Here is a 27,963-nt window from a genome sequence, read left to right as displayed (position 1 = left end):
ATATAATAAAAACTTTCTTTAAATGGGTTGGAAAAAAAGTATAACGAGTAATCTGGGACAGATGAAAAAGAAAAGTGTAACGAATATTCTGGGACGGAGGGAGTATTATTATTTATTTATTTTACTAATATTTAGTTCAGTTAAGTTCAATTCTATTCAGTTAAGTTAAATTAAGTTCAATTCAGATCAGATCTAAACCAAAGTAACAAATTGCACAACATGCTGAAACACGATGATCAAATGACACAAACATATTTGCATTACAAATTTACATTAATCGGGTAAACAGAATATACAGATTAGTCCTGTTCCTATAAATAATGTAACACAGGCATTGAAAGTCCAGCTTCTATTTTCAGTCAAGTCCAACATATCGAATGATCAGCACATCCACATTTTCTGCTTCTACTGTATGAAGGTAAAATCTCACCCTACATAATCTTTCAAAATTTGTCTCAAGTATTCTTCTTGCTCAACACTTCCTTCTAATTCTTGCCACTACAATGATAAAGGAAATGCATCAGCAATTCATAAGCAGGTAAAACAAGCAGATGACAGAGATCAATCTGATCCAAAAATAGCACTTTTAACTTCAATGATCCAGATAATTTTTTTTACTTCAACTGTCATTATTTGTAACTGAATACTAGGTTATGTGGGAGTCTATAAGGGCTGTGGTTCAGCCCTCTGAGGCTCTGACAAACTCAAATATCCACTACCAGTAAAATTCGATCGACTCACTTCAGACTTCATACGGAAGAACTAGGAGAATGAATCGTAAAGGTAAAAGAAGAATACGGCAGTATCATCAAGCAAAACTGTTATCATAACGAATTGCAAAATCCAGGTAAAACATGAAAACAAAAACGATAATGATGTTTTCTGAAAATTAGCACGTAAAAAGAACAGGGAGAGAAAGAGTTGGGATCAATGGATCATCATAGTTCTTAAAGAAAAAAGAGCAGAACTTTTCTTGACTACATACATGGTTACATGCCTAAGGCATTGTGAGACGAGTATAAGTTATTACCGGTCAATTTTCAGATTAAGATAACTGTGACTTAGAAAAAGAGATTGTTTCAATGTAGAATTCTCTGAATTCCAGGTAAGGAAAACATACGTAGGACATAAGGCTGCCTAGACTACAATAAAGAACGCCAGTTATTCCGTACAAAACAGACACCTTTCTTGATCTAGCTTGCATCTTAAAAAAGCTTGGTCTCCTCATTTGTCAAACAATCATCATTACAAAATTAAGCTCAAGGAAGAAGTGGATGAACAAAGTCATGTTTTCCTTTTGTCAAATCATTTACTTCAATTACATAGCACAGAAAATGAACATCATTCATACGGAGTAGTTTATATCTATTTCAAACTCTCAGAAGTAACCTAGAGATGATTATTCTAGAATCTAGACTGCAAATATGAGTACTCTATACTTGCTTATTATACACGAAGTTATACCAAAATGAGATTTTTTTTCTTATCTTTTCTCAGCTATTAGATTGGATCTAATTATATCGTTGCTCTGCTCTCATTACCGTTTATTGTAAATAAACTATTTTTACGATTTTAGGTGTGGTTTGACACATGTATGATAGCTTCCGTTCAACTTGTTTGCCAACATTTAAGACGCATGTTTTTCACTCCAAATATAATTGATCTTACCCCCATAGGGGAACATGTGCAATATGTTGGAAATTTTTGTGATTTAAAATTTAGGATTTACATGTCTTAGGACTTTAGGTAAACACAATATGCTCAAATAATGCAGCACAGTTCAAAAACAACGATTACAGAAAGGAAGAAAATGTTTCAGGAGACTCACTTCTTGATGAGAAACTGATACAGGATCCCAACCAAAAGCAGAAACATATCTCCGTTTCAGCACAGTATGTCCAAGAGGGACTCCTGCAAACTCAACTATGTTATGCTTCATACAGGCTAAAACATATAGAAAAAAAATTAATGCCTTGGATGAAAAGATGTATAGAAAATGTAAGGTATAATCTGAATTTTACCTGAATTTCTGGAAAAATGAGTAGGTCCATCAATTTCAAGAGCAACTCTCTTGTCAATCAAGGCTGCATCTAATGTGTATGCATCCAAGTCATATTCTTTCACCCAATCTAGCCCAGTACCGTAAAGTAGACGAGCAACCTCTTTTTGGAATGATGACGTAACCTTTTGATTAAATCTCCTAGTTCTCCCAGCACGGGCAATCTTTTCCTCAACATCATTTCTTAAAGACAGCTGAAGATGAGAATACTCAACTTTCAAGCACTGGTTTACCAAATAGACTTGTGACGCGAACATAACATCCTCCCTGTACTGATCTGTAATTCTTTCTTCCTCAAAATTTTGCAGAGTTTTCCACACATTGAAAAAGAAATTGCGGTCCATCTCACCAAGAGCAGCATAAGACCAAGCTATATTACCAAGCTGATCCCTATTGAATCTAAGGATAAAAGGACTCGGACCTTCAGCGTCAGCAAGTCCAGCTTCGTCATGGCTTAATGAACCCCTAATTGAGCTACATTGAAACTGATCTTGATCCTTATAAACATTTTCTAAAGCTTCAAGCAAATGATCAGCTGGTTCATTTAAAAAAGCAAAAGCCCACAACAATTGGGCAAGCTCTTGTGGATGAAAAGTATGAATAATCTCAGAAGCTTTCTTAGACAACTCTACAAAGAGATCTGGTGCAGAGTGTCTCATTGAGGCAAATGCACCAGCAACATTAGCTACATTTTGGGAATTAAATTCACCAACTTTTGTCATGGAAATCTCTGCAACTCTATCCATTTCCGTCATATACAGGAGGTCACCTCCAATCTTAGACAAAGCCCAAGCAATATTTGAGATACCTTGCGCTGAGCACTCTGGGAGTGAAGTCATTGCAATACCAACAAGCATAGACATCTCCCTTTGACGAGCAAAGGCCAACCTTCGAGTTTCAACCATTGACACTTTCTCCATATTCTTTGCAATCCTATGGATGGCAGTAGCAAGATTCAGAGGAGAGAGCGGGGAAGGGCTCAAACCTTTCCCAACAGAAATTATCATTTCAGATACCACCTCCAACACCTCTTGTGCTGTCTGCGCATCAACAACCATTCTGTTTAAGTTAACCTCTTTTTTCCGGTCAGATGGCTGACTACCAAATTGTGACAACCTCTGAATAAATGTCTCCATTGTTTCCTTCTTTCTCTCCTCAAACATTCCATCTCCAAGCATACCAACCGCGTTAAGTAGGTGATCCATATTATCTACAGGACTAGCATCATTCTCATCATCAGAATCAAAATCAAAGTCCTCATCATCTACCTTAACTTTCTTGTCTATTATGCCCTTATTCTTCTTATTCTTCTTCTTCTTTTTAGCCTTACGACTCACCATATTCTCCATAACTCGCTCCATCCCCCTATCCTCAATCGATTTCAACGCAACACTCCTTGCCCTCACACACCAATCCATACCATCTGAATCCCTCAACAACCTCGAATTCTCCAATTTCTTCTTTTTTTCGAGAGGTTGTGAACCTAAAGGGCGGCCTTTCCCTAGAAATTCAAGTTTCCAATCATCCACTTCAGGCACTTGCTGTTTCTCATCTATAGCCTTAACAGCAAAAATACCAATTTTTCTAAAACCCCAACAATTCCTACCAAAATATCCAGTTTCCAGCTTTCTATCCAAAACCCCATTTGCTATTCTACCCAATAACAACTTTGAACTAGATTTATCACTAAGAATTAAGGGCTTCAAACATGTTTCGCCGTAAAATGCACCTGACAACACTTCCATTTTACCTTATTTAGATTACAAAATTGAAAAACTTGGCAGAAACTTCAAGTCTATACTAACAAATTAAACAAAACGGAGTAAATCAAAATCTAAATTCAATTGGTTCTAAAGATAAAAATAGTTGGATAAGGAATGGGAACTTACACAATATCTCCAAATTTAGGGTCTGAGAGAAATTGAATCATTGGATAACAGAGTTTTACTTACAGTATTTCACCCGCGAACAAGACAGTGGAGGATAGGAAGACTGGAGTTCTTGGATGCTGGTGGAGTTATAAAACTTACTCGGTATAAGAGCATCTCCAACAAGCTCCGCCCAATCAATCTCAAGGATTGGCAAGTGAAACACATAATGGGTATTTCGTAAATAAATTATCAAAATAGACAATCTATATATTTAAATGGCAAATTTGTCAAATACAACCTAATGAAGTTTTCTATTTGTCAATTATAACCTTCAATTTCTAATTTTGTCAATTACAACCTTAAACTTGTACATCTATTTTAAATTACAACCTGAAATCATTTTCCGGCATAAATTATCGGAAGATGATGTCATAACGTTATTAAAAAACATACGACGTACATAATAACTACATATAAAAAAAAACGATTATGTTATTTTTGTTTTAATTCTTATTTATCGATTTAATTTTTTTTATAGAAATTATGTAATTATTATTTTGGGAAACAAATTAGACTAGGATTTCCGTCCAAATTAGAGCAGCGAAGGTATGTTTGTCGAGTTCAATTTGCTTGTCGATTTTCGCCCAAATTGATTGATTTTCGATTTTTTCCAAAATTGATTAATTGTCGGTTTTCGCCCAAATTGATTAATTTTCCCCCAAAATGATTGATTTCAATTTCTACTGTAAAGAGTATGCTTGTCGAGTTCCCGAGGAACTGCCGGTGGTATTTCAAAAGTAAAGGTATAGAGACGCCGGGAAATCTAAGAATTACCAGAAATCAGACGACTATTTGTGTTCATAATTAATGGTGGTGGTCGAGCTGCTGATTCCACCAACTGCTGGTTGTATTTCGAAGGTGAAAATCGCTACCTTAACTCATGAAGATCCATGAAAACCATTGAAGGAAGGGGAGAGAGAAAAGAAAAAGAAATGGATTATTGGTGTCTTTCATTTTTGTCATCCGACTATTGTCAAATGGATTATTGTTGGAGACGAGAATGGCAGTGAACAAAGGGGACAACCATGGATAAAAGCCCTCTCCCGCGACGGAGAATCAAAATCCGGTGGAATCCTTGAGGTGGGTATATTGGGTTAATGGAAGAAGGAAGGGTAGAGAGAAAAGAAAAAGAAATGGGTGGGTTAATGGGTTAATGGGTTAATGCGTGGGATAATGGGGAATTAGGTGAGTAATTAGGGATTATAGGGGTTAATTAGGGATTAGGTGGGTAATTAGATCGTAATTGGTTGATTGTGAGGATGATGACGTCATGAAGGGATATTTGGGGTATTAAGTCATTTATGAGGGGTATTTTATAAATTTCGGAAATTTGATAGACGATTGATGAACTATTTTAAAATTTGGGGATATTTCATGAAAAATATGTTTAGTTAAACTCGTGGGAGAATCAAACCACTTGATAATCAAACCACAAATAAGAAATGAAGTGGTACGTAACCTATTAGGCTGCGTTCTATTCACCTGATTTCCACTTATTTTTCCTGAACTTATCTTATCTGAACTTATCTGAACTTAACTAAACTTATCTGAACTTATTAGAACTTATCAAAACTTATTTTAGTTATAAATTGTACTTGTAAACCCTTATTTTTCCTGAACTTATCTTATTTGAACTTATCTGAACTTAACTGAACTTATCTGAACTTAACTGAACTTATCTGAACTTAATTATCTGAACTTATTTTTCCTAAAATAAGTGGAAATAAGGTGAATAGAACAGGGCCTTAGTCTAACTGTGGTATCTAGCAAGAAAATGTGATGTGAGATAATAAAAAATAAAAAATAATTTAAGTTGACATATATAATGGAATAAAGTAGAAGTGAGTAGAATTTAGAAAAAAAAATTCAAAACTATAATTAGTGGTGCAAATAAGCCGAACCGATCAATAAACTACTCGGGTTCGGGCTCGTTTAAAGCTCGTTCATGTTCGCTTATTTATTAAACGAGCCCAGCTTGAACAACTTTTGAAACTCGCTTAATAAACGAGCTTGAACATGAACATAGGTATGCTCGTTCATTTAAGTTCATGAACAACTTGTTCATTTATGTTCATGAACAACTCGTTCATTTATGTTCGTGAACAAGTTCGTCTAGTTATGTTATGTATCATATTTTACCATATATACGTTTTTCAAATATAAATAAAAATCACGTTTTTGACTTTTGAAATCTATAATAGAATAAAAATATTTTGAAATAAAATTTTATGGCTAAATTAGTGCTCTTTGACTCTTTCTAAATTATTAGTTTGTTTATCAAATAAAGTAATGTACTTTAATCTTTATTATTAGATATGATTATAATTTTCAAGTGGTTATACTCTAAGCTCGTTTAAGAAAGCTCGTTCATGAAAAAAGCTCGTTTATAAACTCGGCTCGATTAATAAATGAGTCGTTCACGAACAATTCGCGAACACAAAGTCTTTTAAACGAACCGAGCTTGAACAGATTTTTGAGCTCGGTTAAAAGCTTGGGCTCGGGCTCGAGCTCGCATAAGTTAAATGAACATAAACATGAACAGGGTAAAGCTCGGCTCGGCTCGGCTCGTTTGCACCCCTTAACTATAACTTAGGAAAACGGAAGAGTATAAAAGTAAGGAGTATATTATTTTTGAGGGGATAAAAGTAGATGGTACATCGTGCATTCGTGCTTCTCTTCTCCATATACGGAGTAGTATAAAATTCTATAACATAAGGTAAGATGACATACAACAATGATGTTGAAGTAATTTTTTTCTTCTAAAGATTATAAGCTAAAATTTATTGAAATATTAAGAAAATCGGTTGCATAGATCATATGCATATCGATCATAATTAGCCTTGCTTCTCCCAAACACAATAGTCTTTTCCATAAGTAGAAACTTTAAAATTCGAAGGAATAAGATTTCCAAGATCAGTTCTTGTTCCAATCTTTACTATAATCTTTCCATCGATCATTGCAGTATATAAGTCTGCATTCGCGGCCATTATATTGACACTACTTGTTTCACTTATTGCGTTCCTTTGCCTGATCAAAGCCAGTTTTACAATTTCTTCCTTGAGCCCCCATTGAATATAATGATCATAAAACTGCATAACAGAATAAAAAACAAAAGAATTTTGTTACATAAGACATAAGTTAAGACCCTGTTCTATTCACCTTATTTCCACTTATTTCAGGAAAAATAAGTTTAGATAAGTTCAGATAAGTTCAGTTAAGTTCAGTTAAGTTCAAATAAGATAAGTTCAAGAAAAATAAGGGTTGGCAAGTACAATTTATAACTAAAATAAGTTTTGATAAGTTCAGATAAGTTCAATTAAGTTCAGATAAGTTCAGATAAGTTCAGGAAAAATAAGTGGAAATTAGGTGAACCCTTGGTATTAAAGTGGAAAGTACTTACTATAGATGGAATTCCTGGGTGTGTCAAAATATAAGCATATCCTAGCATGACTTTGTCTGAAGGAAAGGGCCATAAGTTTTGGGTTGACCCGGTGTCATGATTATCAATAAAAGTAACAGCATTTTTGGGCATAATTCCTATCAACCCACTGGGCCTGCCATTCGGGTCCTTCATCCTCCACCATTCATTTTCAACAGCAGCTGCAAGAATACATTTGGTAGTGAAATCAAATGCAGAAACAACACCACCACCAGCAGCTTGTACCCACCCTGCTAGTTCATTTCTGGGTCCGTCTTGGTTGTAGTCTGGCTTGCCATCAGGATCATAGTTTTCTTTATCCCACAACTCTCCAACTGCAAAATCTGGGTTAGTCTTTTGCATGTAAATTTTGGTAATGCTAGGAGCATATCCCTTAACAAAATCAAATCTCCAACTATCAAAACCAATCTCGGATTTAAGCCAATTCATCCAATCAATCAACTCCTTTTGTACTCTTGGATTAAGATGGTCAATATCAGGGGCTGCACCATAACCAGCCCCTGTGTCTAGATTTCCACTGCCATCGGAATATGGAGTATCATCCCTACAGATAGCCCAAGGACCCCAATCCAGGCGATCATCAGGGGTACCACCTTCGAAAATGCAGTATATTCCTCTTCCATCTTTTTTATCAGCACACCTATGATTTATGACTATATCTGCAACGCACTTTATTCCTTTTTGGTGGAAAGCACTAATCAAGCTCTTCAAATCAGCCGCATTGCCGTATCTAGATGAGTCAAGATCATATAATCTTCCTGGTAAATATCCTGAAAATCACACAAAAATAGAAATTAAACTAGATTAGCTCCCGTACACTCACGGATTATATACAGTTTTTTTTACAAAATATTTAACTGAATATCCTCAAACTACTGCATAATTATAAAGTTTTGAATATACATTTAAATTTATTCATCTAATATTCATATTATATACTTGTATGTGTAATAAGCTAATGGACCAACATATCGAGTGAATATATTTTCCATATTAATATACCGATTTTACTAAAATATTACCAAAAAAATTATTATTACGTAATATCTATTATAAAACAAATATTATTTTCTTAGGAAAATGGTTTTTGGCGGGAAAATTTTGCACCAGGAATGACACGTTTCATTCCTGGTGTATATTTTAATACTTCCTCCGTCTTAACGTTTGTTAGTTTCACGTATGCCAATGCACAACTTTGATCATGTATATCTTAAATTCTCTTTATGCAAAAATTATAAAAAGTTGATATTTTGAAAATACACATTGAGACGAATCTAACAAGATCCCACATGACTATGTTTTATCTTATACAAAAAACACTACAAATAGTCAAAATAGATTATATGAATAGTGGCAAAAGTCCAAACGTTGCGAGTATTAAAAGACGGAGGAAGTATAAAGTACTTCAGATAATAGATAGATAGATACTGCAAGTTACTTTTGAGATTCTTTGATGATTTTACAACCATAATGACTGTGTGTTACCTTGAGGAGAAACGGAGTGAGTTGGTGGAGGAAGCCAGACATGGGTAACACCGGCTCTAGCTATGTCATCAATCGAGCTTCTGAGTGAATTGTACCACCCTCCTTGCTTGTTGCATGATTCCCAATTGAACCCCTGAACAAATAATAAGGGTTAACATATATCAGCAAACTTTATAACTTATAAATATATAAAGACATTTACGGAGTATGGGTATTAAATAATTAATCATGCTAATGAGATAACTTACCTGAAACAACAAGGTAGAAGTACTACCAAAATGAAAGTGAAGTAAAAATGAGACATTTAAGCAAAGAAAAGGGACAAGATTGAAGATCTTCATATTCAATCTGATAGATATATTGAAAGCTTACTAAGGATGAGTATGATAGAGGGAGCTACCATACGAGGTATATATAGGTACCAAATGTATCAAGGTTAGAGATAAAATATTAATAAAACTACACGCAAATCGAGGAATGACCGGTACAAGGATTTAACGTAACCGCCCGGCCGCAGCTTACCTGATAGTAGTTGGTTAAGCCATGATGCTGTTTTAATTTTCTGGTATTCGGATATAGTTATAGTCCTAGGATACGATCCTATCCTTTGTGTCCAATTTTATTTATTAAAATGGCTACTGTTGAATTCTATTTTCCAAACTAACTATTGTTTTGACTTTGAAGTAAAAATCAATGAACCAGTTTGAGTTTTTTTTTTTTTTTAATAGTGAACTGGTTTGATTTTTTTTAATAGTAAACCGATTTGATTTGAATTTTTTTTTTTTGTTTAGAATAGTGAAACAATTTGATTTTTTTAGGGGACTCCCCCTTTTTTTTATAAATGTTTTGGGTTCTTTTATTTTCCTCCATGCTTTTACCGGTTATATCCTTCATTTATTATATTAATTTAAGACATGGAGAGATAATACAGAATACCACAATATTACTATACCTAGCTATCACTATTATGCGCAAGTGTGCATGAACATGTCGGAATTAAATAACGAGGGATCCATATCATTATCTTAACACATTATCTCTATAATTATTAAAATTTGATCATGAAAAAATATTAGTTATAGGTTTTGAACATAGGATCTCTTTTGTTAATCACATATTTAAACAACTATATCACAACTAATTTTGTTGTTAATTTCCTATTCGTGTAAAATTGTCTTATGTTTGCACGGTACTTTATTCTAAGTATAATACAAGTTGCTTTTTCTTTAAAAATAACGTAGTTATTCTTTGGTTTGTAATTTATGTTTTTTTAGTCAAAAATAAAAAAAAAAGAAAAAAAGCCAGTTCACTATATACATATGAAAAAACAATTAAAAAAAAAACGTAAAAAAAACCGGTTCACTATATACATATGAAAAAAAACCTAACCAAACCGGTTCATTGGTTTTTTTGGGTTCAAAGTCAAAAATAGTACTCCGTAGTTAGTTTGGGAAATAGAATTTAAAAATAGTCATTTTGGTGAATAAAATTTTAAAAGTAGCCAATTTGGTAAAAGATCCTGAAAGAGATGTGTAAAGGGTAGATGCGATGGGCGTAAAAACATATATAGACAAAGAGTTACAAGGTTTTGTAAACTATTTTTTTTCCACGATAATTTTTCATAGTCGCAATATCTACGATTTTTTTAATTTTTTTTGAGGGGAGCAATATCTAAGACTTTGTTTGCTTTGATAGAAAATACTTCCTCATAAAAATGATTTTCTCATTTTCATTTGTTTGTTTTATTAAGGATGGAAGACAATTTTTCTAAAGATGGAAACCAATTTTCCTTAATTAGGGGAAAATTTATTTTCGTTTGGAAAAAAAAGGCCACATTTTCCTCTCTGGTCTTGTATATTTCTGTTTCTTTTTTCTCTGTTTTTCTTTTCTCTATATTCTTTTTCTTTATAATTTTTTATAAGGAACAAGCAAAGGAAAACATATTTTCTTTTGTTATTTTTCTTTGAAATTAATTTTTATGAAAAATCATTTTCCTAGGAAAATGTTTTCCTAAACAAATTAGATTTTAGCCCGTGCGATGCACGGATTCTATTAAATTGTTATGTTTAAATAAAAATCTTATATATATATATATATATACCACTTTTATATATTAGATTAGATTAGTTTTTGATTTTACATTGAATTTCATTTTAGATTTTTTTTTATTATAAAAGTGTTTGTTTTTGGATGAAATTGTATATGCGTAATATTAATAAATAATTAATAAAAAATATCTACGTGAAAGTTAATCGTTTCTTTACGTGGCACTCGACTTTTTTAATTTAAAACCAATACCATTAGATTTTTCTATGTGGCGCTCTAATATTGGATTAATGTTTGAGTTTAAATTGAATTTTATTTATTTTATTTTAGATTATTTTTGGATTTTGGATGAATTTTATTTTAGATTTATTTTTTAATTATTAGAGTGTTTGATTTTAGATGTAGTTGTATATATTAGTAATTAATTAATTAATTAAAATATCTATGTGGCACCTAATTAATTATCTATGTGGCAATCGACTATTTTTTAATTATTAGAGTATTTGATTTTCGATGGAGTTGTATATATTAATAATTAATTAATTAAAATATCTATGTGGCATTTAATTAATTAATTAAAATATCTATGTGGCACCTAATTAATTATCTAAGTGGCACTTGATTTTTTTAATTCAAAAAGAAATTAGAAATCTTATTTTTCATTGGCCGAAACCATTAGTAATCCTAGGTGGCGCTATAATCTTTCAGCAAATATGTCTCCTTTATATATGTATATTAGAATAGATTAACCTGAGCCAAAGAGGAGATATCAAACTTAAAATTTGAGATATGGAGGTGCCCTTATCTCTTCTTGATCGAACAATGATTATTTAATATTCATCACTCAATTATTAAATGTACCTGTGTACGTCTTATGTGACGGTTGTTTGAGAATTGAGATGAATATCATATCAGTGTAGTTTCTGTTCATATCCAATTTTTCATAAGGTGAATTAAATCTCTTTTAAAGATAATGAATAAACCTCAAATTTGATGATTTTATCTTGAAGTACTAAACCCTATTGTTTGCTATTTTTAAGATGCATTTATTACAGTTAGATATACAGTAGACTGCAATAACATCAAACTGCTTATTAACAGAATTCTACGTACACCAATTATCTTCAAGAGGTGATTTATGGGAAGAAAAAAACACAATTATGGAGTATCTATCTCAACCAAAATAATATCTGTCCACTTCCACAGTACCACTAAGTTATGTTTGGAACGATGATGATGTAAGATAATTTTCCCCTCCGGCCAGAGGAAGGCTACATCGCTGGTGGACAGCGATTTTCTAAGCCCATACCCACAATAAAAAATTAAAAATAAAAAATAAAAAATAAAAAAAAGTACCCAAAACCAAATTTATATCAGTGTAAATTTACATTTCGTTAAAAGATTATTGTCATTTTTTATAAACTTATTGTCATAACAGACAATATACTGTCATTTTCTAAAAACCAAAATAATAACTTGCTGTCATTGTCAAATTATATCCTGTCACTTATATTTATTAGTATACTGTCATCACATAACGTGATATTTTCGATTTGGTATCAGAGCCACGTTTCAAAGTTTGAGTAAGGTTATTAAATCTGGAGCGAATCACACTCCCTACTGTGTGTAATAAACCTGAGTATACTCATATTTATTATCTACCTGATGGTGCAAATAATTTTGGACCAATCCTTAATTATATAGTGGACCAAATTGGAGATCTAAAACTCGAAATTGATAATATTTATGCTCGTTGCATTAATATTGAAAATAAAATAACAAGATTAACGTCTGATACTGATAAACAAATCCTTGAACTACAATTCAACAACTCGGACTTGCCATAACAAACGAAGTAAGACATCAAGCCAGACCTAAGGAAGGGTCTTGTAGTAGTATTAAAGGAACTCAATTCAAGTATAAGTATCCATTTCAAAATTCAGACAAGAGTAAGAAATTCACAGTAGAACGTCCTAAGAAAATCGAGGAACGTACTATTACTAGAAAAAATGAGCCAGAATCTTAAGGATAAAAATCTAGAAGAACTTGAGAAATTGTTTGATCACGAAGAAAATCCTAACGAACTAAACAACATTATGAAGGTAATTGCCGAAAAATGGGTCGCTTCAGATAGTGAAGACTACGAGAATAACTATATATCCATTGAAGAAGATTTATACCAACAAATGGGATTAATAAAACTAGAAGACCTAGAGGCCATACCTTTAGAAATCATACAACAAAAGGTTGAAAACAAACTAGGAAAAATGGTGATTGATAATAATAACGAAGTTGGAGAAGAAATAGTGCAAGAAAAGACAATGGAAAACAACTGAGTTAATAATTTCATCCAAAGACCTAGATATCAAGGAGAATCTAGCTGCACACAACTTAAATATGTATCAGGAAAGACGACCCGACGTTTAGTGCGAAGGTTATGCCAAACAAGTTCCCTAAAAGAGAGGAAATAAAACTCGAACCGATTAGTCAAACTGGGTATAAGTTAAACCTAGATGGATTAAGAAACAGAGAAGAGGTCATAGAACATTGGAAAAAGAGTATGAGTAGCGTGCTCAACTTAAATACAGAATGGACATCAGAAAACTTTCTTAATTACATAGAACACAGTCTGTATGGGTGTGTAGCTGATTTGTATGATGGGTTAGATGAAGACGTTAAAGGATTATTAAGAGAATCAGAACCACCTACTACCATGTTTAAACAATTATGTCAATATATTGAATCAGAGTTTATCGGGTCTAAGGAAGATCCTGATGAAAAAAGGATCGAATGTCAAAGAAACCTAAGTAATTTGTCTGTCTGTAATATGAAATATATCGAAAGTTACATTATGGAATTCGAACAATATTATTATAAAATTGGTGAAAACGAAACCAACTTAGGTATGTTCTATGACAAATTACCAAATCATATAAATGGAGAGATAAGTGAAAAATATCAAGAATGGGTCGATAAACATGGACATAGGGATGCACTGGGAAAAAGGATAGCATTTCTAGAAAATGGATAGAAAAGAAATGTAGAGAAGTAGTCGGAACCCAACAAATGAAGAGACAATTTCTCACATGCTGGGACATGCCTAATGACTATGGTTGTACTAGAAAGAATCCCATGAAAAAGAGATATTATAAAAGAAATAGATTTGATCGACCAAGAGGGGAAACATACAAGAAAAAGAATTATAAGCATAAATATAGAAAACCTAGTAGGTTTTTTAGAGAAGACGAGGCTTTAGAGTTGGCTTTAAGTAACAATAAGAGAATTATTGAAATAATAGAAGAGTAAAGTGAGGAAAATGAGGAAGATGAAAATCATATAAATGAAAAAGAAAGTGAAACAGAAGAAATAAATAACATGATGGAAGAAGTAGATAACTACGAACCTGAAGAGGGAGATGATGAAGAAGGAAATGGGAGGATGACTATAGGCCAATTAAATAGAGTAGAGTATTCCATGGAAGATAAAGAGTTAGATGACCTAACTAAAGAAGGATGGAATTTTCCACAAATTACAAAAGATAAAATATTTAAAACATCATTCTTCAAAACTAGAGCCAAATATATATGTGAGGAGATGGAAGGAAGTATTGTGATAGAAGATTGCGAAAAGAAAGCGGCTGAAATCAATATCGTTAATTGGAAAAGAATTAAAAACCGCAAAGAAAAGGAAAATTATGGATATATTTGTATCGGTGCAGTTCAAGTATATATAACTCCATTACAAGACTTCGGAAATGAGGTTAAGTGTCTAAGTTTCATCTGTGACATAAGACACAAAGAGTTTTACGATCAAATAATCAGTGGCATTACATGCAATCTAAGCCAAGTATATATGTGAACCATGATATTACGTAAGCTTAGAAAATTCTTATGCCCCGAAGTTCTTAGCTATCAAGTTGTTAACCCTAGGAGTGAAAATGCATAAAGGAACTCGACCTATTCAGATAAGATGGAAGGTAATCTATAAATTAGTCAATAGGGTAGACTCTTCCTTCAAGAAAAGAGTAGTGGACGCACAAAAATATGAACAGGGAGGAGGACCTAAGAAGAAGATTACCCCAATAAAAGTAAACCCTAATGATATTGAAATAGAAAGAACTTGGGAAGAATTCTTCATGAACCCTACCGTGACTAACAAGTCTAGTAAATTAATGATAGATGAATCAGGAATGCTTCATCAAGGTACAACTCCAATTCCCAAACTACAACGAAGTTTAAGTCTTAAAAATAGCAACCAAAGTAAGCACAATCCTAGTGTTATGAAGATGAAAAAACATGTTAAACACGAAGAAGACGAGGAAGAGCTCTTAACCTTATTAAAGATATTAAACGAAAAATATGAAGTTAAGAAAAACCTAAGGGAACCTGCAAGACATAGTTTCGATATGGGATCATGTTCAAACATAGAAATACCTGAAGATTTAGGGAGTCATTTTATCGATAAAAGGAAGGTTGTTGGTTATAAGACCAAAACCATAAGCGAGCCAGTATATGAAGATGAATTAAATATGAAAATGGAAAGTCTTTACGAGATCACAAGCACAAACCCTAATAGCATACACATCCCAATAAATATATGCATTGAAGAATATATAAATACGAATTCTGTGCATATATTGACAGTGGTTGTTCTGCATGTTTTGGGAAAAGAACATTGTTTCTTGATTTCTTATGGAAAAAAGCAAAGGTTCCGATGCAAGTAAGAATTGCCAATAATAGTGTTATGATGCATACAGATATAATTGAAGGACTACCAATTGAAATTGGAGAAGTACATTGTGTTATCCCTATATTATGGGCTACTGATCAACCGTCTCATGACATGATAATAGGAAATAACTTTCAAAGGTTATATTCTCCTTGTACACAAGCTATTGGTCAAATTATCTTCACTATCAACGGCCATTATGTACCAGTTGAAAAACTGTCAAAGGCATATACTCATCAAAGCATGGAATTCATGCACAGCCAGCTTGGTGATAGGGTTACACATGCACAACGTGAGGTAGCATTGAGAATATCCGAAAGTGATTCACCTCTAATAAACCTGATAATTAAGCGACAAGAAAAGTTATGCGAAAAACTATACTCAACAAATCCTTTGGAACATTGGGAGAAAGATAAATACTTTGCTAAGATAACTTTAATGAATCCTGATAAAGTCATTCGGGTAAGACAAATTGTTTATACCTATCAAGACATATCAGAATTCAATGAGAAAATAAAAGACTTGTTGAAAAAGAAACTAATACGAAGCAGCAAAAGTCCTCATAATAGTCCTGCATTTATAGTTAGAAATCTTGCAGAAGAAAAAAGAGGAAAAGCTAGGATGGTGATAAACTACAAAATGCTCAACGATAATACTATATTTGACGGATATTATATTCCTAATAAAACAGTGTTACTTAATAGGATACAAGGAGCAATTTGGTTTTCAAAAATGGATTGTAAGAGGGGATATTGACAAATAAAGATGGAAGCAGACAGTATTCCATTAACAACATTTAGTGCTCCACAAGGACACTATGAAGGCTAGTTATGCCATTTGGATTAAAAAAATGCCCCTCAAATATTTCAAAGAAGAATGGATAATATCTTTAGAGAACTTAATCATTGTAGTTTATATTGATGATATCCTAATCTTCTCCAAAAGCCTAGAACAACATAAAAATGATTTAAAGGCTGTAACTCAGAAATGTCTAGATCATGGTATAGTCCTTAGAAAAGATAAATGTGTCTTTGCCCAAAAAGAAATAGAATTTCTGGGATTAGAAATAAAAGCAGGACAAATTGTTTTACAAAAGCATGTCCTTGAAAAAATTGAAAAATTCCCGGATGAGATCGAGGATAGAAAACAACTAGAAAGGTTTCTAGGGTGCATGACATATGCGTCTGATTTTATAAAAGATCTTGATTTAATGAGAAAACCTTTGCAACAAAAACTTAAGAAAGAAGTACCATGGAATTGGAAGAAAAGTGATTCTAAAACTGTTCAAGAAATGAAAAACTTATGCAAAAGTCTTCCTGTACTAACGTTGCCTACTAGTGAAGATGAACTAATTCTTGAAAGAAATGCGAGTAATGAACATTGGCGTGCAGTGTTAAAGATAAAGGAAGGAGAAAAACTATGTAGATACAATGGTGGAAGTTTTAACAAGGCTGAGTTAAACTATCCTACCATGTAGAAAGAAATCCTTGCAGTCATAAGAGGGATCGAGAAGTTTTTAATCTTCCTAGCCCCAAAGCAGTTCTTAGTGAGAACAGACTGTAAAGGCATACTTGGATTCGTTAAGAAAAACTTGTCTAATATGCAAGCGCAAGGGAGACTCCTGCATTGGCAATTATGGCTTAATCAATTTTCTTTTACTGTTGAACACATACAGGGATCGAAGAACTCGTTAGTAGAGAGCCTAACCAGAGGATTAGCCAATGGCAAGAAATCCAAGAAGACACAACAAACTCCTGCGAACCAGATAGAGAAACTGGTTGCAGAGAGAAACACTCTCATTAGAGAAACTAATGAAGCTATGGAGTGGGTTTCACCCTCCACTTGGGCCTTAATGAAGGCCATAATAATATCCTCTAAAAAGAGGTCGAGAGATGGCCTTATCAAAGGTTGTCATCGAGCAGTCAGGAGATTCTTGATGTTCGAAGTATTAAACATAATACTCCGACTTATCCTTGATTTACAAGACATTATAATTAACAAAATAAGAGATAATGATTTTAGAACTTGGTACAAATAGTAGTATCAAGGTCAAATCGTTATTATGATATTCTAGATCTCTGGGGACAACGAGTCTGTTTCCCTAACAACTCTGGAGTGGCTATGTTACCTATTCATCCGAACAATAATAGAGATATTCATGGGAATATTATCCCATATATGGAAGAATATTATAAGGCATGGGGCTACGGAATGGTTTGCGATATCAGTCCACTTCCTAGTCTAAATGATGATTTCTTCCCTACACTAACAAAGTTCCAGCGATATGTATTCAGAATAGCTCAGCGCTTTGCCAAAGATTATAACTATTTGGATGTCACGATACAATGTGCTAATATAGAGGTAGTTGAAGGAAAAATAGCTTCTCCTCATTACCTAATGATCTTCGGAAGGGAGAAATATAGAATGGAGGATCCTATTTATACTAAACGAAGAAGGGTGAAAAATCCTACTGAAGCAAGAGCACTTGGATTTTTCTACATAGCTCAATATCTCAATCAGTTTTTGTGCATAAATAAAGTTCGTCCTATAATAATTCATGTGGGAAACACCACAGTAGTGGCTCCAATGATGATGAAAAACTACCTTGAAGAAGGCATGACTCATAGTGAATCAGTCCACAAGTACCTAGAGAATGTAGAAGCTGGAAAGTTTTTATCCTTTGAAGGCAAAGAACACTTATTTGAAGCATTCATGACTTGGGATGAAGTTTATGCAGCTAGTTGTGTCCAAGAGTTCTTGGAGAGTCCTCTAGAGAAGCATACTTGCATTGAGAGACAGATTGACATTTCCATCTCTCTTGAAGCAAAGCAACTCTAGTTTTCTTCTTGTATTTAGATCCTTGAGTGTTGTAAGCTTTTTAAGTTTAATAAAAGCCTTCTTTCAGAAGGGAACGTTATCCATTTGAACTTTATGTCTTAAATAAATTATTTTCTTGTTTAGAAGACCATCCTTTAAAAACCAACCAAATTAGATAGAGACTACGATCAGAGGTAGGAAACGAAATAGATCTGTGTTGTGCTTGATCTAAGGAAGGCAAGGTTAAGGTTAGCTACCTTTATAAAGCCGGAAGCTAAGGAACGCCGGAGTATCCAGTGCCAACTACGTTCAGGTATCGGTCAAACCTCTCTATCTAATCTAGTGTTGCGAAGCATGGTGGGTTATAAGCATAGAAAGTTATTTATTTAGTATATAAGTAGTAGAATTGTGATAATTAGTACCGTTCAAAGTCTTTAAGTAAATCATTACGTTGAAATTACCAAATAAAAGTTACTTTATAAAAAGGTATTTTGTTTTGTAGCTACTTGTAGTTAAGTATTTGATAGTGTCAAACATCTTGGGTTTACTGTCATAATTATAAGTTATACTGTCAAAGCTCGAACAATTACTATCAAAATCGCACGAAAATAACCAGCGGCAAATTTTTCTACTGATTACCAGCGATCTAGACAACCTCTTCCCCTCCAACCCTATGGCTACAAATGAACAGGGTCGAGTCGAATATTAATGTATTTGAGCTATGTTTATTAAAGAATATTGGTGTTCGAGCATGATCGAGTTTGAAAAAGATTTTAATTCTTAGATCAAGATCGATTTCCTTTTTTTCTACTCTTCCGTTTCGTAACGATCTTTACAATTACTATTTGCACAAATATTAAGATAAAAGAGGGGGGGTGGGAAAAAAGGTGAGTGTGTGTAATAGAAAAAAAAATAATGTAAAAGAAAGTGGTTGGTAATTTGTTTTTTTTTTGTGTGCAAATGAACCATAATGGCGAGGATGAGAATAGATCCCACGATCACCTGGAATCGAGAGGGAAACTCTTACAAACTAAGTTATCCTCCACTCTCAAGTAGTTGGAAATTTGGAAATAGTGTGAGATAATTAAGAAGGATAAGATAGTAAATTTTCATGTCCAAAAAGAGTATCAAACACAATGTAAGAACATTTTATGAAACTAACTAAAACGGAAGTGTAAAGATCATTATGAAACGGAGGTGGTTAAATAATTGCTCGACCTCGGTTTGAGATTGTTTGTATGTTTCAAAATAATCTTTACACTTTACATTTTAGTCTGTTTCATAATGTTTTTACATTGTGCTTTATACTATTTTTTGACATAAAAATTTACTATCTTAACCTTCGTACCCACAACATTTACAATTGTTCACACAATTTCTCTCACTTTATTCATTTTTTTATACTAGCCATATTTTACACATTTATCTTACTTTATCTATATTTTATTATATTCACTTACAACCTTTTTTTTTGGTGTAAGAGAGGAGGTCTTCCATTAAATAAAAGAAAAGCTTACAACTAAAAGGTGAAAAAGCATAAAGAAATAACAGACTGAAAATAAAGAAAGCATACAAAAAACACAAAAACAGAACACCAGCGAAGTCAGTAGCTTCACGCTGCAATTGCAAGTACTCTATGGAGCAACGCCACACCACTTAGCTCCTCCAATAAAATGGCTCAAAGACCCACCGGGGCCGCCTCCATAATAGTCAGTTTGGGAGTGTGCTCAATTCTAAAGTTTGCTAACCAATCAGCCGCCCTATTGGCTTCTCGGTAACAATGTTGGACAACCACCTTCCACTCTTGCCTTCGGATCATCTTGTGACATCTACGAACAATATGATAGTTTGGAGAGCTAGATTTTAAGTCTCCTAACAGACTTTGGACCACCACTATGGAGTCCACCTCAAGGACTATCCTCTTCAAGCCTCTATTCCACGCATACGACAAGCCCCGTAGAACCGCTAAGAACTCAGCTTTTCTGCTTGTAGAGATACCACAGTTAGCAGCGAACATACCCATCACTTCACCTTGATCACCATGGATAATGCCTCCAGCCCCTGCAGCACCTGGGTTCCCTCGTGAAGCTCCATCTGTATTCAATTTAGCCCACTCCTCACTAGGATACTTCCACTTTACCCACAATTCACTTTGAGTTCTAGTTCTGCCTTCTCTACTTTCTTGATTCTCCGTGGATCTTTTTATGTCGTGTACCCTTGCCATTATAAACCCAATTTGATCAATTGGTATTTCAGCCTCCACATCAAAGGCCCTGCGGTTTCGCCACTTCCATAACCACCTCAAAGTTGTGACAAAAACAATAGGCCGATCTTCGTCCCTAGTGCCATCATTCAGTACATTTCTCTCAATCCACTTATCAAAAGTGTTATGGAATAGTTCATAATCATTCAAAGCCGGGAATTTTCTCCATACTAATATGGCCGTAGGGCATGTCCTTAGGATATGTTCTATATTCTCTTCCACTTCTCCACACACGAGGCAACGCGGGTTGTCTGTCATATGGGGCAAAAATCTGTTGGCATTCATTAAAACACAGCTGGGGAGAACCAACCACAAGAAAAACTTTAACCTTTGTGGAACTTTCAATCTCCATATATATTTCCACTCTTTAGTTACACCTAATTCCTGCTCTCCTCTAATAATCTTGAGTGCAGTTTTTATAGTAAACCTTTGTATATAGATCGGAGACGAACATAATAAGATCTAACAAATTTCCGTAACGTTATTAAAGTAGGTAGACATGTTGTAATTGGAGCCCATAATCTAGCCCACAAAGCTAGAAAGGGGGCCTAGCCTTCTCTTCTATTTTGAATTTTGTGTTGTAAAAAAAAATTAAAAAAAATAATAATAAATAAATAAATTTCCGTAACGGAGTACTTCTTATTTCCATTTAGGGAGTTAAGTGAGTCCATTTGTTAATTACTCCGAGCAGAAAACAAATAATTATTGCTAGACATTGACAAAGAGGAATTGTTCAACGGAGTACCTTGTTCTCTTTAACTTATAGGACCTTATTTTTAGGTCTTATAAGTTCAGATAAGTTCCAATAAGTTTGAATAAGGTCCTATAAGTTCCAATAAGTTCATATATGTTCTTATAAGTTCCAATAAGTTCATATATGTTCTTATAAGTTCCAATAAGATCCTATAAGTTCCAATACGGTCCTATAAGTTCCAATAAGGTCGTATAAATTTATACAAGTTCTTCTTAAATAAAATGTGTAATATTTTGATTATTTGCATTGTTATATTAAGTACATCATATTTATGTTATTATATTACAATTCTCTGTGATCACTAATTGAAGCTAGTAATTATCGATTATTTATAAGTATTAATTAATATATTATTATTAATTAGTATCAATATAATTTTAAGGGAAAAACTTGTTAGGTTATGATACATATGACAAAACATAAATCATGCGGAAAACCTTAATGCCAGGAAACATATTATTTACACATAATCATATAGCATAATTTAGATGCATACACTTTGTAGCGTGCCCTCCCTAGCTGCGCCCGAACCGAACAAGAACAAGTTTTTAGGACTCCAAGTGTCGTCCCTCCGTAGATAGTCCACAGCACGTCCGGATCCGCCTTAAGATTGACCAACTAGAATCGTCCTTAAGGTTCCTAGGAATTTTCGGCTAAAATGGTTGCAAGTGTTTGGCTGATTTTTGCTTCAAAATCTTACCTTTGAATACTTCAATGTTGCGTATAAATTTGTGACCCTAGGCACCTATTTATAGAGTTATGGAAAAGGACTTATAATCCTATTAGAATACTAATTTAGTTTAATTAGAATCCTGCTAGGACTCTATTAAATAAACTTTATCTATTAGGATTAGGATTTAATCATATGACGAATCCCGATAGCTTTAGGATTCGTGTAACACGCACACGAGCAGCGCACAAGCACCGCACACCCGTGCGCAAGCCTTGCGGCCCACACCGAGCGCACAGCGCTGAGGCCCACTGCTCGCGGCCTGCCTGATCCGTGCGCGCGCCCAAGCCTTGGCTGGGCTTGGCCTTGCGCTGGGCCTGGTCGAGGCTTGGCGTGTGGTTTGTTGCGCTTGGCTTGCTGGGCGACGGCCTGGCTTCGTGCTGGGCCTTCGTCTAGCAAGCCTCGTCCGATGCTAATTTGTATTATACGCTTCTGATTAAATTCCCGATTCCGAAATTCATTTCCGATACGAACAATATTTAATATTTCCGATTCCGGAATTGATTTCCGTTTCGAACAAATATTTAATATTTTCGTTTTCGGAATTATTTTCCGATTTCGATAATATTTCCGATTCTGACAATATTTCCGTTTCCGGGAATATTTCCGATTCCGGCAATAATTCCATTTCCGACAATATTTTCCGATACGTACCATGTTTCCGTTTCCGGCAACATCTACGACTTGGATAATATTTATATTTCCGATACGATCCATATTTCCGTTTCCGGCAATATCATCGTTTCCGGAGTATTCATTTCTTGCTTTTGACGATCTCAGCTCCCACTGAAACCAAGATCCGTCGATTCCGAATATCCATAGATGGAGTATTTAATGTCATTAAATACTTGATACGTTTACGTACTATTTGTGTGACCCTACGGGTTCAGTCAAGAGTAAGTTGTGGATTAATATCATTAATTCCACTTGAACTGAAGCGGCCCCCTAGTTAGGCATTCAGCTCACTTGATCTCACAGAATTATTAACTTGTTAATTAATACTGAACCGCATTTATTAGACTTAGCATTAAATGCATACTTGGACCAAGGGCATTATTTCCTTCAGTCTCCCACTTGTCCTTAGGGACAAGTGTGCATTTCCTAATTCCTTTGTCGCTCGATGCTTTCTCTTGAAGATAAGGTAAGAGTTGTCATCCTTATTATGTCCAGAGGTGTTTCTCGATTTCAGAGTTCAACTGATCAAATAAACAGATAATCATAGCCTATGATTCATCTGAGCACGGCCATGCATTTTACAGTTTCTAGCTCTCCGAGTGGCCTTGTACAACTTTTAAGCATCTCATCCCGATTTATGGGAGGACAATCCCAATCTTGCGATCTTGAGATTAGAATTCGTTTGATTGGTGATTACCTGAGCGTTACCTTTATAGCCTCCTTTTACGGTGCGACGGTTGGTCAACGTCAAAGTAAGCAGTTCTCAAACAAGTAATCTCAAATCACTCAGGTATTGAGGATTAGTGTCTAATAATTTTAATGAAATTTACTTATGACATATTTTCATCTCTTACAGTAAAGTTTCATAGGTCTGTCCGATACTAGTCTTCCCAAAGTAAGTATCTATGCAAATGATTATGACATTGTCATGTCCACATAGTTCAAGAAACAGAACTACTAGTCATCTTGCATTCTAGTCGTCTGACGTTTTCTATGCGTTTATAGAAAACTCCGACCAGGGACCATTTTCAACTTTTGACATTCAAGTTCACTTGATAGACATTTCTTAGTCACATGACTGGTCCTGACAGTCTATCTTGAATATATCGTCAAATTGAAGGGACTCATCATTTAATAAACCACAAATTAAATGGAAAAAATGAATTCTGTTCATTTATTGTGAATGATTAACCAATAATGTTTTACAAAGAATTAAACTCTAAAACTTTAAAACATTAAACAAGGACATCAAAGCCATTCTCCAATATGCTTGATTCCCATAGCTGCAGTGTGCGAGTTGTGCTTCGCCTGCGGCAGAGGTTTAGTCAATGGATCTAAGATGTTGTCATCAGTTCCAATCTTGCTTATCTGGACTTCTTTTCTTTCAACGAACTCTCGTAGAAGGTGAAATCTACGAAGTACATGCTTGACTCTTTGGTGGTGTCTAGGCTCCTTTGCCTGTGCAATAGCTCCATTATTATCACAATACAGAGCTGTTGGTCCTTTAATGGAGGGGACTACACCAAGTTCACCTATGAACTTCCTTAGCCATATAGCTTCCTTTGCTGCTTCATGGGCAGCAATGTACTCCGCTTCAGTTGTAGAATCCGCAATGGTGCTTTTGCTTAGCACTTTTCCAACTTATTGCACCTCCGTTGAGGCAAAAGACAAACCCAGACTGTGATCTGAAATCATCTTTGTCGGTTTGAAAACTTGTGTCCGTATAGCCTTTAACAATTAATTCATCATCTCCACCATAGACCAGGAAGTCATCTTTGTGCCTTTTCAGGTACTTCAGAATGTTCTTGGCAGCAGTCCAATGTGCCTCTCCAGGGTCTGACTGGTATCTGCTCGTAGCACTGAGTGCATACACAACATCCGGGCGTGTACATATCATAGAATACATTATTGAACCAATCAATGATGCATATGGAATCCCATTCATTCGTCTACGCTCATCAAGTGTTTTTAGGTACTGAGTCTTGCTTAGAGTCATTCCATGAGACATGGGTAGGTAGCCTCTCTTGGAGTCTGCCATCTTGAACCTTTCAAGCACCTTATTGATATAAGTGCTCTGACTAAGTCCAATCATCTTTTTAGATCTATCTCTGTAAATCTTGATGCCCAGTATGTGTGAGGGGGTCGAAAAAGCACGAGGCTAATGCGTGACCTCGTCCCTCGTGGGTGTGACGATTCTTTTTATTCAATCAAGTGTAATTGGATTCCCTGTGAGTATACACCCAATTGACTAGTAATATAGGAGTCGCCATTCAGTTTTTAACGACAATGAGAAAAAATGACAAAACCCGGTTATCGTGACATAAAGGGAGTGCAATTATGTTTGACCACGACGGCCGTAGGTTCCCTTGTGATCCCTGGTGTGGGGATCTCTCAATATACACCCGCAAGGTAGAGATTGAGGGTTTGGGGGACTGTAACTACCGAGAGAAGTACTTCGCTCGTCGATAACTCTAGAGGCAGGATATCCTTACTAGCTCAGCATAAATAATTGAAGGGACATGCGTTAACTATTAAACTAATCTGAGTTGATTTTAGCAATATGCAACATATAATACTAGATCGATCGCGATTATCTGATTTACATAGCATTAAGGGACCTAGCATGATAATCCGATTTCCCAAAAATATTATATTTGTTAGGCGTGATAGAACAATCAGATTAGGTTAGTTTAACAGTTCATAAAAAGGGCGAGGAAAGCAGTTAAATCATCAAAAAGGGACACATTACGACGCACCCTTGAGAGGTGCGTCACGGTTCTCAGAAAACTAACCACTTTGACTTTGCTATTTCTCCTTTTTTATTTAACGAATCTCAATTATGGGACAGGATACGTTCTGTTCGATTTATGGATCGATTGCGACAGAACGCGTGAACAGTTTCGCAGCGAGAGGCTTAGGCTAAGGGTTGGAGTCAATACTCAGAATATAATTATGTGTTGTTGTGTGTTCCTTTCACGTCGAATCTAGGGGTCTATTTATAGGGAAGAGTTCGTGGAAAGATAGAATTGCAGAGTTATAATCCACAAAGAATTAGGAAAAAACACGTACCCACACTAGTGGAAAAAACCCCTGTTGCAGCCCCCTTGTTGAGGGGGGCATTTAAAAGCACGCCTCAACAACCCTAAGTCAACGCGAGTCAAAGATTTCAAAGAGATGTCGAGGCGGGCTTTTAATTGTTCGCCTCAAGACAACTCTATTGGGGCGGGCTTTGGTGTTGTACGCTTCAACCGTTTCAAGGTTGTGAAGCGAACATTCTATTGCTCGCTTCAACAGAGTCTCAGCCCGCGAATTTTAAAGCCCAATTAAGTAATACCAAATACCCAACTCACCTCCATTATAATTAGGGTTTTTTCTTATTTCCTTGGCCGACCGTTTTTTCTTCTCTCTCCTTATTTCCTTGATATTTTTTAATAATCATCTCACTTCTCATCTTTTTTTCTTGCGATTTATTTCAAATCACCTTATTTCTCAATTACAATTACAAATTGCGATTTAGATTTACAGATTGTGATTTATTTTTTACAACTCATACATTTACAGATTGCGGTTTATTTTTTCTTGATAAAAATAACCAAGGATTCTTCAACCATCTCATTCCCTGTGGCGTTTCTCTCCATTCGTGTTTGCGGTTCGTGTTTGCGGTTCACAAAAGATAGAGAAACCAAAGCTTCGAACCATCCTCCCTATTTTCTCCTCGACATGGTGATGCTAACAAGGTCCAATCTCCTTTTCTTTCATTTTTTCAATTAAATTTTTGATTGAATTTGGTTTTTTGCTCTATTTCCTACTTTGTTCATGATTTGGTGATGTTTTGATTTCTTTGCTAATGTCGGCAGTTAACTCGATTTTTTGGTGAAATTTGTTGTTCTGCTTATGGATTGATGGTCGATCTTCAGTTAAAAAGATCTATCTCCAACGTTAGGATCTAGATCTAAATGGGTGAGTTTTGTTTTCTTGTCGTTTTTTTTTACTACTTTTTAAAACATTCCTGGTATATTTTCATGGCAACTGTTTTGTAATTTTTCATCTTATTATTTCATAATTTAAGGATCTTTATTTCGGTTTTATTGTTATTGTTCATTTTTTTTGGCAAAATTGTTATTGTTAATTAAATTGTGTCTTACTGGTTTTTTTTTCTTTGCAGGTTTGTCATGGCTGTGAGATTCATTTTATTAGCTAATGAATATGCAAACAAATACATTTTCAATGGAGTTGTCGATTTGCTTAGTTTGGATTTTTCATATATTTGTACTTTGATTTATTCAACTTTGTAAGATAATATAGAAACTCATATGTACTCCGTATTTGATTAATAATAATAAAAAAGTTAAGTATTTCAAGATTTTTGTCTCCAAAACTTTAATAGCATGCGCAAATGTAAACTTTCATAGTATTTTAAGATTTTTGTCTCCAAAAGTATCAATTCGTAATCTGTTGAGGCGGGCAATAGTTGATTTGTAGGTCTGTTATGGGGGGCATTTGTCAAGCCCGCCTCGACAGAGAGTTAATTATTAAGCTTATTTATGGGTCTGTTGTGGGGGGCTTTCAAAAGCCCGCCTCAACAAATATTTTTTTGAGGCGGGCTTGGCCCGCCTCAACATGTCTCTGACCTGTTGAAGCCCCTTCTGTTGAAGCGGGCCATGTTCGCCTCAACAAGCCCGAAATGCCCCCCTCAACAGGGGTTTTTTCCACTAGTGCCAGGTATTTTCAGCGCCCAGGCCTGGGCGCTGTAGATTTCGGCGCCCAGAGCCAGGCGTTGAAAATAGGGTCTGGGCTGTTTTCTTTAGTCAGATTCGGATTCCTGAAATCCGTAGAGTTTGAGATTTAATCGAGTCTTTTAGTGCGTATCAATTTATGACGGAATGCGTCTGGGCCCGTTACGAACTCTAGGCTCGTTAGGATTTTAATTAATACGTAACTCTTATTTCCGAATCCTATTAGGAATAGGATTCTCGCGATTTTCTATCTCATTTAGGATTTATGTTGGAATGCAACACCTAATTCTGATAGGTTTC

At 34.7% G+C, this 27,963-nt stretch overlaps 3 protein-coding genes across 3 annotated transcripts; 1 reads left to right on the top strand and 2 right to left on the bottom strand.

Annotated features, from left to right (window-relative positions):
* Nucleotides 1-193: 193 nt before the first annotated feature.
* LOC110794966 (RAP domain-containing protein, chloroplastic) lies at nucleotides 194-4,169 on the bottom strand. The gene is made up of 3 exons (XM_056839600.1): nucleotides 2,022-4,169; nucleotides 1,829-1,911; nucleotides 194-498 (listed from the first exon to the last, which is right to left on the bottom strand). The coding sequence occupies exons 1-3, from the start codon at nucleotides 3,802-3,804 to the stop codon at nucleotides 427-429; spliced, it is 1,938 nt and encodes a 645-aa protein (XP_056695578.1). The 5' UTR covers nucleotides 3,805-4,169; the 3' UTR covers nucleotides 194-426.
* Nucleotides 4,170-6,635: 2,466 nt separating this feature from the next.
* On the bottom strand, nucleotides 6,636-9,407 carry LOC110779247 (alpha-amylase-like). Its single transcript, XM_021983777.2, has 4 exons — nucleotides 9,163-9,407; nucleotides 8,915-9,047; nucleotides 7,391-8,199; nucleotides 6,636-7,079 (listed from the first exon to the last, which is right to left on the bottom strand). Exons 1-4 carry the CDS (start codon nucleotides 9,253-9,255, stop codon nucleotides 6,825-6,827), a joined length of 1,290 nt encoding a protein of 429 aa, XP_021839469.1. The 5' UTR covers nucleotides 9,256-9,407; the 3' UTR covers nucleotides 6,636-6,824.
* Nucleotides 9,408-13,397: 3,990 nt separating this feature from the next.
* Nucleotides 13,398-13,991, top strand: LOC130469549 (uncharacterized). The gene has a single exon (XM_056838900.1). The coding sequence runs from the start codon at nucleotides 13,398-13,400 to the stop codon at nucleotides 13,989-13,991; it is 594 nt and encodes a 197-aa protein (XP_056694878.1).
* Nucleotides 13,992-27,963: the final 13,972 nt, after the last annotated feature.

Source organism: Spinacia oleracea, chromosome 3 (genome assembly GCF_020520425.1).
Source record: "Spinacia oleracea cultivar Varoflay chromosome 3, BTI_SOV_V1, whole genome shotgun sequence".
NCBI classification, from domain to species: domain Eukaryota; kingdom Viridiplantae; phylum Streptophyta; class Magnoliopsida; order Caryophyllales; family Amaranthaceae; genus Spinacia; species Spinacia oleracea.
Note: the sequence above shows the minus strand (reverse complement) of the source record. Positions and strands in the feature narration are given on the sequence as shown.

What these genes read in the sequence shown, in the direction of transcription:
- LOC110794966 (XM_056839600.1), bottom strand. Translation starts at nt 3,804, where the DNA reads ATGGAAGTGTTGTCAGGTGCATTTTACGGCGAAACATGTTTGAAGCCC. An exon ending in TCATTTTTCCAGAAATTCAG is followed by an intron (nt 1,912 to 2,021) that starts GTAAAATTCAGA and finishes TTGAGTTTGCAG; the next exon opens with GAGTCCCTCTTGGACATACT. An exon ending in TATCAGTTTCTCATCAAGAA is followed by an intron (nt 499 to 1,828) that starts GTGAGTCTCCTG and finishes TTATCATTGTAG; the next exon opens with TGGCAAGAATTAGAAGGAAG.
- LOC130469549 (XM_056838900.1), top strand. Translation starts at nt 13,398, where the DNA reads ATGCCAAACAAGTTCCCTAAAAGAGAGGAAATAAAACTCGAACCGATT.
- LOC110779247 (XM_021983777.2), bottom strand. Translation starts at nt 9,255, where the DNA reads ATGAAGATCTTCAATCTTGTCCCTTTTCTTTGCTTAAATGTCTCATTT. An exon ending in TCACTCCGTTTCTCCTCAAG is followed by an intron (nt 8,200 to 8,914) that starts GTAACACACAGT and finishes TGTGATTTTCAG; the next exon opens with GATATTTACCAGGAAGATTA. An exon ending in ACCCAGGAATTCCATCTATA is followed by an intron (nt 7,080 to 7,390) that starts GTAAGTACTTTC and finishes TCTGTTATGCAG; the next exon opens with TTTTATGATCATTATATTCA.